General features: G+C 44.8%; 1 protein-coding gene across 3 annotated transcripts in view; it reads right to left on the bottom strand.

Moving 5' to 3' along the window:
- ASTN1 (astrotactin 1) overlaps nt 1-13,170 on the bottom strand; it is a 307,688-nt gene that overhangs the window by 37,003 nt on the left and 257,515 nt on the right. For all 3 annotated transcript variants that reach the window (XM_055377935.2, XM_055377933.2, XM_004027951.5), the window contains exon 17: nt 802-1,070. In XM_055377935.2, the coding sequence (XP_055233910.1) occupies nt 802-1,070 (269 nt within the window). The remainder of the gene's footprint in view (nt 1-801; nt 1,071-13,170) is intronic.

The following is a 13,170-nucleotide window of genomic DNA, read 5'->3' as shown; positions in this document are numbered from 1 at the left end:
CGTCTCCTTGTTTTTACTTTTGTTGTTGTTGCTGTTGCTACTGCTTTGTGTTTGGACTCACTCTAATCTGTATGTCCTTGAGGACGTTGGAGAGCTAGGAAAGGGGCTGAGCTATGGCTTCTGACACAGTTCTCCAGCCCTTCTTTTTGGTTCCATCCATTTTCTCCTGGCATCTTTGGAAAGGGAGAGGCAGAGGCAAAGGAGGAGTGGTTGGGAAATGTCATGGCCCAGCAGCATAATAGAAAGGCAAAAAGATCTGCCTGGATGTGGCGTTTTGTTCTTAGAGCCAGAGTGATAGGCAGGAAACCAACCCCTTCCAGGCTGAGGCTGCCAGATTCTTCCCTTTGCAACCTGTGCCTGATATGCTCCTTCTAGTCCAGCTGCAGCTGGGCCAGGCTAAGGGATCAGCGAGGGAAGCTGGCCCACCTCCCAAGCCAACCAGAGTGAGGCAGAACTGAGCATCCTCCCCACAACTGTCCCCAAGGCACGAGGGTTCTCTGAACAATGATTTTGATGATGGCAAATGTTGTGCCTCCCTACTTGCTTTCTTCCAGCCCTACACAGGTGCTCAGTTGTGACTCCTGAATCATATTATCGTGGGTGTTGTAGATGCAATGATTTGAATTAATATGCAAGCATGCAAATTTAAGCAAATTAGGTGCCCAGATTAGCTAAACAAAAAGCCTCACTATCCATATTCTAGCATGGCCCTCAACCACACCCTGTCACTTCCTCACACCATTTGGAAAGCCTTCTGTTGTGGTTGACGCCTCCCAGAGCCAAGAGTCCCAGGCCTCTTACCCTCTGGGTCTGGTTGTTGGTCACTAGTTCATAGATGGGGGCTGCTTTGGTCACCTCCAGCAGAACCGGCTCAGCAGGGGTGTCAGGGCTGGATGTCACATGACACAGGGGGCAGGACGAGGGGCATCGTCCCTTGCTCTGGCACTCCATGCGGACTCCAGCCGCCATGCGCTTGGTGCCGGAGTCTGACAAGCTGGCGATGTATTCTGGGAATGTCAGCACCTTGGGGTCTCTTTCCCGCTCCTCAGACTCATCTGATGGGGAGTTGCCTGCAGACACAAAATGGAAAGAAACAGTGAAGGAGTCAAAAAAGTAAGGACTATCATGACCTCGTGGCCCCTGAGTGCTGGGGTCCAATCTTTGGGATCAGAAACAGCCACTGAAGGGGTAAGAATGTGATTCTGCCATCCCACTTAATTTGGGGCACCCAACCTCCCAGTGACACACAGAGTTGGAAATGGCCCTTTTCAGTGAGAATCTAGGTTGCTCCTTTTCTGAGAATCATCAGCTCCACTGAATCTCTAGAGGGATCGGGCTCCATGCTGATGACCCTCAGCAAGAATACAAACCATAACAGTGATTGTTCTATGACTCAATTTCTTCATCTATGAAGTAAAGATACGAATAGTACCTATGTCTAGCATTGGGTAACGAATGAATGGTAATTCCTTTTATAAAGCACATAACACAATGGCTAGCACATGGCAAACCATCATCATAATAGTTTTAATTATAAATATAGCTAAGATTTAGGAAGCCTGTACTATAAAAGTGAGATCTGTTCAAGGTCTACTTTAACCTTTATGATAACTCTCTGCATGGAGTTCTACCATTATATTCAGTTTATAGATGAGGAAAATGAGGCCAAGAGCTTCAAGGTCCCACAGCTAGTACATTGTGAGAGCTGGGATTTGAAGCCACTTTTGTCTGATTCTTAAGTCTTTTAGGTCAGAGAGGAAGAAGAATAGAACTCTGCTTCATTATTAATCAATGTATTGAAGATGGGAAGGGAATTTTGACTTTTTCAAAAAGATTTGCACTCCAAAACTTGAGAGATGGGTCCACATCAATTTTGTTTGTTGAGTAAAGGATAGTTAAAGAATCTTTTGGTCTACTTTTGGTGACAAACATAGGAATTGCCTACCAGAGAATAATGGTTTGTTCTTTATACAAGAAAGCACTGCTTGGCATTTCTCTTCCCAGTCCTCATGATTCTCCATTTAACTTATTAATTCTAAAGGAAGATTGAAGTAGTGTTTGCTGACAAAAAAGCACTGGGTTTCTGAGATTCATCATTCCTTTTTGCACAGTTGTAGTCCCGAATGTGAAACAGCTTCAGAGAGACCACTAAGCTTTTGGACATCCTGGATATATACAGGACATTCATTCTGGCCCTCTCAGACTCATGAAGAATGCAATGGACAATGGGCTGGACCTTTGGAGGCACTGGTTGGAAGGATTTTTAAAGTGGTTCCCGAAGGTGATTGTAGATATGACTCATCGGCTTTATAAAAGAGTTCTCTCTTATGGGGTCCAGGGAGCTCTTTGTGATTCCCTTCTTGTTTGCTATGTAATATGAGCCCATTTAGAAACATCACGAGGCATTTCAGCATTGTTGTTTCCCAGAGGAAACAATGAGGAAGTTTTACCTAGCACGTTAAGGCAAAGGATTCTATGACTATAAATATGGCATATAATTCATCGCATACTTGCATTTTGTTTAATAATCGACCCAGAGCCGAGCTCAAACCCTTCCTAGATTATAAGAGAACTGTATAACTACTCAAACCAAAAATAAGAATGATGGCTTCAAATAGAACTAGCCCTCAAATCACTTCACCCATGGCTAAATTTTCACTGACAGGGAGGCTTACGCAACCCAGTCAACTGTGTGGCTACGGGTATTTGCAAAGTGGCCACAAGCTGACCCAAGACTCCCCTCCTCCAGCCCCCCGCCAGGCCCCCAATCTTTTTCAATATACTGTACGGATTGGGCGGAGCGAGTGCGGATGGGGTGAGGTCTTTGATCCTTGGTGTGATTTCTGGGCAAACAGCCCTTCATTAATGCCTCATGGCATTTCTAAATGGGCTCATATTACATAGCAATCAAGAACAGAATAGCAGAGAGCTCTCTGCACCCCATAAGAGAGAACTCTTTTTATGAAGTCGATGAGTTGTAGCTCATAATCACCTTCTGGAACCACTTTGCAAATCCTTACAACCAGTGCCTCCAAAGATCCAGCCTATCAAGCATCACATTCTGATGAGTCTGAGAGGAACAGAATGAGTGTTCTGTGTGTGTCCATCATTCCCCAAAGCCCAGTGGTCTCTCTGAAGCTGTTTCATGCAATGTATGGAAAAGGGCTCAAGCATTTCAGAAACCCAGTGCTTTTTTGTCAGCAAACTCTACTTCATTAAGAAAGTAAGTAAAGGGCGGACGTGGTGGCTCACTCTTGTAATCCCAGCACTTTGGGAGGCCAAGGCGGGTGGATCACGAAGTCAAGAGTTCGAGACCAGCCTGGCCAACATGGTGAAACCCCGTCTCTACTAAAAGTACAAAAATTAGCTGGGTATGGTGGCGCACGCCTGTAATCCCAGCTACTCGGGAGGCTGAGGCAAGAGAATCGCTTGAACTCGGCAGGTGGAGGTTTCAGTGAGCCGAGATCTCGCCACTGCATTCCAGCCTGGGCTACAGAGCAAGACTCCGTCTCAAAAAAAAAAAAAAAAAAAAAAAAAAAAAAAAAAGGCAATAAGTAAAATCCCGGCCCCCCCGCAAAAAAAAAATCAGTAAAGATACAGTTTCTTTTCAAAAAAGATTATTGAAATTTCGCCATGCAAGTCTTGCCAGAGGGCTTGAGGGTCTCCTGGTTGGCTTTTACCCACCTTCTAATCATACGCATTTCCTTACTGACCCGCAGCCCTCCTTGTTGAGAATTTGTTCGAGTCTGGGAAAAGAATTTCCACGAAATGACCGCTAGATGGTGATATAAGTCTAAAATGACTTTCGTGAGCGGGAGGAAAAAAAAATGGATAAATCTCACTTTGGCACTGTAGAAAATAAACTATGTAAAAGTAACACACGGCTACTTTAAAAAAAATGTTGTGGAGGTACAATTTTTCTTTAACCGGAGAATAAAAAATTAGAGACTAAAACAATTCCGCAGCATTTACCCGAAAGAGAAAAATATAGAGGGGCATAGATGATAACAGGATAATTAAAGGAAAATTAAATTCCGAAGGGAAAATAACCCTTACCCCCAATATCCTTAACATGGAGTAAACACTACTTCAAAGGGGAAGTAATATGCCACCAGTGCCTTTTCTCGCACCTTAAATCCTCAAATACCCAGGCATGCTCCCCACGCCCCCTCCCCTCATTACTAAGCGTGTACCGTGCTCATGACAAATGGGGCCACTAGAGGGCGCTGCGACCACAAACACTCCCGAGCTGAGGGTCCCAGGGCCTTCCTGCCCTCCAGCTGGCCATCACTGGGTCCTGTCATAGCTGTAAACATCTGAGGGGTTGCTCCCCTTGCTACTGTTTTCTGGCGATCCCAATTAAAATCAAGATGCAGCGAATCCCCCTCAAAGCCCTTCAGTTCTGGATACCTAGCAAGATTAGGGAGTAGAGAGGAATGGGAAGGATGTAGAAATCCGTGGAGGGAACCCACCAAACTCTTGTTTTAATTCAGAATCATATTTTCTGTCTCCGGAAAACCTTCAGGTCCATATAAAAAGAGCCCCGCCGGAGGCCAAGACCCACTGCCTTCTGGTCCCCTCGCCATGCAGGATGGGGCTGTCTGGAGAGGAGCTGGATTTGTACAGGAGTGATGAGCAGCGAGCTCCCAAAAGCTATCTATTCAGTTACCAGCAAAGAATAGAGATGTGTGTGTGAGGGAGATTTTTCAAAGAAGAAATGCATTTCCTATGTTCAGTTAAAGATACAATTGGGAAGTACTCTTTAAAATGATGGAGTCCAGTGGTGAAAGCCCAGATAAATCTCCCTTAGCCCAAAGAGAGCACCTATAACCATCATGTCTGTGGTAAGTGAGAGTCGTTCAGGTCCTAAAAGCTTCAGGAGAGGCTGATCTTTGACCGTTGCTTTTAACTCCTCCTGTGTGGGAGTGAACAGTGGGGGAGGTTTGTATGTGGAGTGCTGCAGAAGAAGACCCCGCCTTACTTCCTTGTGAATCAATGGCTCACCCCTCTACTGCCCACACCTATTACAGTTCTTTGGGGCATCTTCCCTTTTCTACCCTCTAGAGTCTGAGTAGAACTGCTCTAGAGGTTGGAGACACTATGCTGTCTTTTAGCAAAGTAAATATTCTAGTCCAATAAACACACTGTCTTTCTGGACGGAAGAAATAAGCTACAATTAAGGTCTCAAAATCTTATAATTGACAAAGGTGCCTTTTGATAAAGAATACCCAGGTGTGGCTCCCTCCCACCTCTGTTTGCAGAATTCACTCCACTGTTGTCAGGGAAGGTTCCGGAGTCCAGTCAGGACACTTCAGTTTCTTACAAATAGAAGAACATCCAACCTGGAATGTAGTTAACAATCCTAAAACTGCAAAGCATTTTGCAAATACAGCTTGCTATAAATAAATGCCATTTGCTTTAGGCTAAATCTGTATCCTACAGCATACAGTGGATGAGTTTCCCCAATAGAATATTATGGTATGAGAATATCGCGTCCTTAAAGCTCAACATGTCATTGTGGATGTGCACATGGCCTTAGGCATGTACATAGTGACCCACCTAGATTCAGGAGCACATGAGGGTGACAAAAGTGACCGGCCCATTCTCATGCAGGGTCTGCTCTTCTGGTGGTAACTGACAGGCCATGAGGTGAATTAGTTGTTAGGAAGTAAATTGGTACAATTCCTATAGGATTCTGAGGCTGCTTAAGAATCTCTCTCCTGAGTTGCTGCCCAAGGCAATGAGATGCTAATGACATCACAGCTAGAATGACAGAAGCAGTTCATTAGGCAGCAAAGAAATCAAATGCAAGCTAATCAAATCCCAGCTTTTGGAGACAGCTTAGGATCTACAGGAAAGAAGGCTTGATGTGGGGCAAATGAAGCACAGCCACCCTGAAGCCCACCAAAACCCTACATTCCAGGATCTACCCCAACCCCCACCCCAGTCTACTGCTCAAGCCAGATGTCCTCAAGTCATCAAAATTCACACAGAAGTCCATCCACCCAGTCTCTAATCAGTCTCTTGGGATGTTCAATCATGTCTTTGGACAGAGAGATCACTATGGACTTAAAATGAACTGCTAGACCTGCCATGATGACATACTCTCTGAGCTCAAATAAAACACATTGCAATGGACTAATAATTAGGGAAAAGAAGATAGGACATAAACTGACCATCTTTTTCTCCACTTCTACATGAAATAATAAGTGCCTTGGGGTCAGGAACTATGTCCTTTTTATCTTTGAAACGTCTTTGCCTAGTTTAGTTCTACATATCTATCTCCATATATCCATGAACATATTGGAGTGAATATATTAAGTCATGATCTTAGGTTCACATTTTTACAAAAAGTCAAACACAAAGAAAACCAAAGCATTTGTAAACAGTTCTCTAGTCCTTTACTAACACATCAAACAGTAAAGAAGAAAGGAGAAAGCATCATTCTGATGACAGCCAAGTCTATATACCTGGCCAGGACCTCTCCCACAAGTAACAAAACCTCAATATGCTTGCTTGGACATCCACTTATATGTCCTACAGGCACCTCAAACTCAACATGTCCCAAACTGTGGTCGTCATTTCCTCCGTACTCCCCTCAGCAGCTATTCCTCGTCGTGCAGGTCCTAGCTCAGCAAAACGCACTGCTAACTTCCTAGTTGCTCAAGTCAGAAATTACAGCTTCCTTGCTGGTGTGTTTCTCTCTCTCCTCTCTCTCCCCACCCCATCAACTAATCTTATGAAATTTACATTCATTTTAGCCCCACACCATCCACTTCTCTTGCTCCATGCCCACGGCCACTCAAGGGCTGTGTAAAGTGTGTGGCCTGAGGCAGACTGCCTGGGTTTGATCTCTGACCTTACCAGTTGCTAACTGTGTAATTTGGGGTGAATTTCTTAATCTTCCTGTGTTTGAACTTTCTCATACATAAACTGGAGATAATAACTGAACTGATTTAGTAAAAGTGTAGGAAAGGCTAACTAATATAATTCACAAAGACAGTTTAGAACCGAGCCTGGGATATATTGAGTGCTTTCTAAATTTACTTATTCTCTCAATGCCTGTTCACTTATCTGCCCTGCTCACCACCAACACCATCGGATGGCAGGTGCCTTGAAGGACAAAATTATGCCTTGTTCTCCACTATAATATCCCGCATGCCTAATATGTAATACACACTAATGTATTCAACAATTCATTAAACAAATATTCATTAAATGACTACAAGTGTTTGTTGACTTAATAAATCATGTCTAAAGACTTGCATACAAAATGACTACACTATATATTCTGCAGGTACAAACTAGATAGGATGGGTTTAAATTCATCTGGGGCATTGCTGTTCTGGGTTCTTTTGAGATGCTCTGGGTTCTTTTAAGAAGAGGGGCATCAATCCAAAGTGGGTTCTACTACTTTTGGGTGCAAATAGGAATTCTTCAAAGATAACCTAGTTGCAGAGATTTGGGGAAAGACTGCAAAAAGTTCATTTTGCAAATTTTGTAAAACATACAAACACATCTCAAAGATCATTAATTCCCTTGGGATGTGAGGACTTAAGCTTAAGAAAGGGAGCAGCCAGGTCTTGTGCTGAAGGGCAGACAGTGTGGTTCAATATGGTGAGAAAATATGGGAAACTTGTAGCCAATAATGTCACAAAGTGGCAAAAGGGTATATCTGGTGTCCTGGGTCAGTGAAACCACGGGTACCAAAGAGCAGCTGGGGTGAAAGGTAAACTTCTCCCTGTGGGAGCAGTTGGATGTAGCTCTGGGAGGAAAAGTACTTGCAGTCATACTGGGATTTGGCATATATGCTCTCCATCACCAGCAAAAAAGGCAGTGGCTGTGGTAGCAAGAGAGTGCCAATATGAACCCAACGATGGTCATGTGATGGAGCATGAAACCCTGCGTCTTCTGCAGTTTTGCTATGCTGCCCAGTCTCAGTCTGCACACAAGGAGCCCTTCCCAGTCTCCAGCCTCACATTCAGCTACTCATCAACTCAGAGTAAACACACCTTTCTTTGGGATTAAATAATGGAAAAACTAGTGGTTCACAACTGTCCAACACATCCAGAAATAGTCCCGAATCCAAAGGGTTTATGTTCTTGTCCCTTCTTACAAATGAATTTGCACAAGTTGAAAACAAATATTTTGTCAGAATGTACCAGTACTTTTTGTTCCAAAATTAAGGTTACTATATGCTTCAGACCCTGTTCTTTGGTAATTGTTCAAGAAGTTTCTGGAACTAGCAAGAAGTCTTTGTCATAATCATGCCCTGCAGCCGGTCCCTCAAGAGCAGTATCTATAGGTACTATAAGGTCCACTGAGATAATTAGCAGCCATCAGATACCCACAGGGCACCTCCGCAAAATGTCATTAACTGGGATGTTCGAGAAAAGATGTCTTTCGGAAAAATGAATTTTTTGTTTAATTGATACTTACCCAGAAAATGCTTACATTCCCTCCAATCCCTGTTGACATTTTTCTTTTCTAAAAATGCAGTTTTCCAATTTCCTGCCTGCCTCATGAAGCATTGCCTACCAAACAGCATTAAACCTTTCCCCCGGGAGCCTCCAGGTGATGGTTTTATTCATCAATTATGACTGTGCGGATTTGGAAGCTGTAGGAAAAATGGTATCTATACCCCGAACAGCTTTTTAAAAATTGATCGATAACATACGGTGGTATTTTCTGAAGATTTTCCCTTCTTAATAGGCATGTTGTCAAACAAATAACGGTCTGGTTGAGGTTCCCAGCTAATTAGGTTTATGTTAAACTGAGGTTTTGGTGTAGATGCCGTGGTTTGCCTTTGCCAAAAGGTGTTAGTCAGCACTGGCATGGAAACAGTGAATTTAATAACGAATTGACTAAACAGCCTCCCGTATGCTTCTTTCTGCTCAGTAATGGTCAGTTCCATTTGGAATGAGAGGTTGGGTCAAAGAAATGATGGGATAGTAGAATCTTCTAAGAGATTAATAAAACACAAAACCAGCCTTTGAAACTTAGCTGTGACCCCAATTGCATCCCTTTATGAATCATAAACTTAGTGTAAAAAAATAAAGAACAAATTGCTCAGCGAGGCAGACACCACTGTAAGGATTCCTGAGATCCAGCTCTACACAGCCCATGCATCTTAAGAGGAACAAGAATTAAATCCAAGAACTGCTGGGAAGCCCTAAAGCTTTCACTCCTCAAAGGAAGTCTTCTAATCAGCTAGACTGTTAGTTCCCAGTGGGCAAGAAGCTGCCTTATGCTTGAGTTGCCATGGCTCTCACCCAATGCTTTACACTTGGAAGCATTCAAGAAATACATCAGGATGGAGAGAAGCAAAGGGGATTTAGCCTAAAATTCCTCAAATGACAACCCAAAGCCTCATGACGACTCACCATAGGCAAGGCTGGGAAAGTAAGGCACCTCCGTGGGATTTTCCTAAAGCATCTGCTAAGCGTATATACGTGGGGGAGTATGGGAGACCAAGCTGACACCATAGCTGCCTCCACCTTTGCACACCCTATAAAGTGTTTCCTTCTCTCTCTCTCTCTCTCCTCCTTTCTTCCCATATATTTTTTGAGAGCTACTCTGCTCCCATCATTCCTTGCAGAACTAATTCTACTGGTACTTTGTGCCTGAGTCCAGAGGAGCCCGGACCTCGCTGTGCCAGTGCTTGGCTTTATGGCCTCTGTCCCACTCACTCCCAGGGCGAAGTGAGGACGTACCCCTCTGCATGTCCTTAGAGCCTAGCACTCGGTACTCTGCAGGAGCTCCCTCTGTCTCAGCTGAATTGTAGTAAATTTGTGTGTGCATTATCTTATACCTACATTTTGAAACCTTTCGTATGGCAATTTTAAGTGTACTTGATTCCGTTTTTTCATTTGCCTCCTACACTCCTCCTTTTTGATTCACCAGATGCCTTTCTTGTGACTCAGAGCTAATCACCAAGGCTCTTGTTCTTATCAAATCCCTTCCTCTTAGTTTCCTAGGGCTGCTATAACAAACCATCAGCAATTGAGGCGCTTAAAACAACAGCATGCATTCCCTTCCAGCTCTGGAGTCTTCAAGTTCAAAATCAAGGTGTGGTCAGGGCCATGCCCCCTTTGAAAACTCTAGGGAAATATCCTTCTTTGTGTCTTCCCAGCTTCTGGTGGCTCCCAGCTGTCCTTGGCACTCCTTGGCTTATAGCTGCCTCACACTAATCTTGGCCTCATTTATCACGCGGCTTTCTTTTCTGTGTGTCTGTGTCCAAATCTCCCCCTCATTTCTCTTATAAAGACACTAGTCGTTGAAGGTAGTCTAGGATCACCTCATCTTAATGTAATTACATTTGCAAAAACAGGTCACATTCTGAGGTTCCGGGCAGGCATGAATTTGGAAGGACACTGTTCCAGCCACGACAGTGTCCATAGCCTTTAACATTGTGGCACTGGCGGGGGAGCCCTTCCCTGACCCACAGCCTGTGTCACTTATTGGCCATGTAGGGGCTTGCAGTCCATCCCCTCAGCTTCCTCCCAGGGCTTAAGGGCAGTGGGAAGTGAAAAGAAGTTCCCGGCTCCATCGGCGTCCTGCTGCCGAGCAGCAGCTGTGTGCAGCTTCTTGTCAAAGTCGAAATAAACCTGACATAGAGATTCGGAGTCACAGCTCCGGGATGTGGAAATCTGTGCTGGATTATCCCTGCTGTGTCGCCACAGACAGAGCAGCATGGGGAGAGGGAGTGCGGGGAGAGGACGACACGGAGAGAGAGGCGAAAATGAGGAACACCTGCGGGATTTGCTATTTCCAAATCTCCATTAGCAGAAACACAACGTGAATGAGTGGGCATGCTCAGCACGCTGCCAGGAAAGAGCCTCCCGTGCACTTGTCTGGAGATTAAGGCTTCTTCCGCGCACCCAGCCTTGTTCCTGCTTGGGAGGCTGAGCTGAGAAGCCAAGTGTGCATCCCCAGACCACTCAGGAGCAAATGCTTCCCATCTTTCCTGGTCCTCCCAAAGAAGGAGCCTGGAAAGCTCTCAGGAATAGCCCAGGACACGGCAACTGTGGCAGAGCAAGACCGAGGCAGAGAGCGTCCTGAGGAAGGGGCGTCCAGCATCAGCCTGGACCTCGGCTGATGTTGAAGGCCCCACTGAGCTACAGAGTGGAATTAGTGCTGCTTTTCTCTATCTACCCTGCGGCCTTTATTTCTCCAATAGGGAGTGCACATGAGTCCCTTGAGTTTGGGCAGAACCATCAGCCCAGCAATGCTCTCTTTATGACTCCATTTACCCCTCAGAGCACCCCTGCTTGCTTATCTGTTCTCCACCTCTCCTTCCCTATAAGATCCAGCTCCTGCCTCAACATCTCTCTTTTCTTCCTACCTTCAAATCTGGACAAGAAGAGCACAGGGCAGGAAACACCTGGATAGTTCTACAAAGGGTAAAACTGACAAACTGCCATTACTTGCCCCAGCTCCACAGTACAAACACTCAGCTGAATGTTACAATATGACCTGTGTCTGTGTGAGGGTGCCTGATATGAGTCTATGCAGGCGGGTGTCTCTCACAGCTTAGGCAGCACCATAGCGGAAAATTCAATGCCTTGCTGAGACGCTGCAAAGGCTGGCTCATAAATATCTTTAACTACCAAATGGTCTAGAAATTTTTAATAAAAATATTATTCAATAATAATACTACTCCAACCGGCAAGGGAATGTTGTAAGAGTCTCCATTTTCCTCTGGACACTCATCTGGCTTCTGTTTTTAAAATGGATTTGGATGTTAAATCCTCTTGCTGCCCTGACCAATTTATTCTGCAAATTAACTATATTTGACAGAACTTAAAGTCCGTTACCATTTAGCTTTGCCTCACTGAAATTTATGCTGCTTCCCTGCCTGCTGGAGCCACAGGCCCAAATAGACATGGCTCTTGGTAGCGATTTGGGATTCTGCACTGTTCTCTCACTGCTTAGTCCTCATCTCTTGAGTTTTAAAATGTGCTGAGTGGATCAGGCTCTTTTCACCTCTCGGTGACCTGTGCCCTCTGTTTTAAAATACTGTGGTCGCTGCAGCTGCCTCTCCCAGCCTTAATGAAGCTCTCATTACGAGATGTGGTTTCACCCAGAGCTGCAACCCAAACTGGTTGGTGAGGGAGATTCATGTGGCTCTGACTGGGTTGCAGTACCATTTGCAAATGGTACAGACAGCTGGACATGGGAGAAAACAAAGGGGACAAAAGGAAGAGACCAGTGATGTGAGGGCCATGGCCACTAGGCCGAGGGATGGATCTCAGATTGAATTAAAAGAGCCTGGTGACTAAGGTGACACAGAGAAATGGTGCTGTGGCAAGCCATATACCAGCAGTTGGTTTACCTCTGGGTGCCTCAAGCTGAGAGTGACTCTGGCAGTGAGGATTGTGGGGCATGTGGAGCCAGTGCCATATGAACAATGGTTGAAGGAACTGGGGGAGTTTAGAATGGATACAAGGAGACTTGGAGACAGACTTAGCAGCTGTCTCTTTAAATATTTGAAGGGTTGTCACATGGAGACAGGACCACATGAATTCTGTGTATTTTCAGAGAGCAGAATTAGGATCCAAAGAGAGAAATGATGAGAAGAGTTTACTGAGCCACAGGTTTTCACTGAGTGCCAACATGTGTCAGAAACAGTGCTCAGTGCTCCATAAGGAAAGTACTCTGATAAATAAGAAATAATGCTCATTTTCCAGTTTGCAAGGGGTGGGGGAGACAGATGAGTAGACAGTGATATGATAAGAGGTGTTATTAGTGGCATGGGACAGGGGATTTTGCTTACACAGGAGGAAGTATTAAAATCTACTTTGGGATGGGCGTGGTGGTTCATGCCTGTAATCCTAGCACTTTAGGAGGCTGAGGTGGGCAGATCGTTTGAGGTCAAGAGTTCAAGACCAGCCTGGCCGACATGGTAAAACCCTGTCTCTACAAAAAATATGAAAATTAGCCAGGTGTGGTGGTGTGTGCCTATAATCCCAGCTATTTGGGAGGCTGAGGCAGGAGAGTCACTTGAACCTGAGAGGCGGAGGTTGCAGTTGTGCCACTACGCTCCAGCCTGGGTGACAGAGTGAGACTCTCTCTCTCAAAAAAAAAGAAAAAAATATTCTACTTTGGTGGGGGAGGTAGGCTAAAGGAAGATGTGTGATTTCTTTCAGGATAATTTTTGTGATAGTTTAT

Source organism: Gorilla gorilla, chromosome 1 (genome assembly GCF_029281585.2).
Source record: "Gorilla gorilla gorilla isolate KB3781 chromosome 1, NHGRI_mGorGor1-v2.1_pri, whole genome shotgun sequence".
In the NCBI taxonomy this organism is placed as follows: domain Eukaryota; kingdom Metazoa; phylum Chordata; class Mammalia; order Primates; family Hominidae; genus Gorilla; species Gorilla gorilla.
Note: the sequence above shows the minus strand (reverse complement) of the source record. Positions and strands in the feature narration are given on the sequence as shown.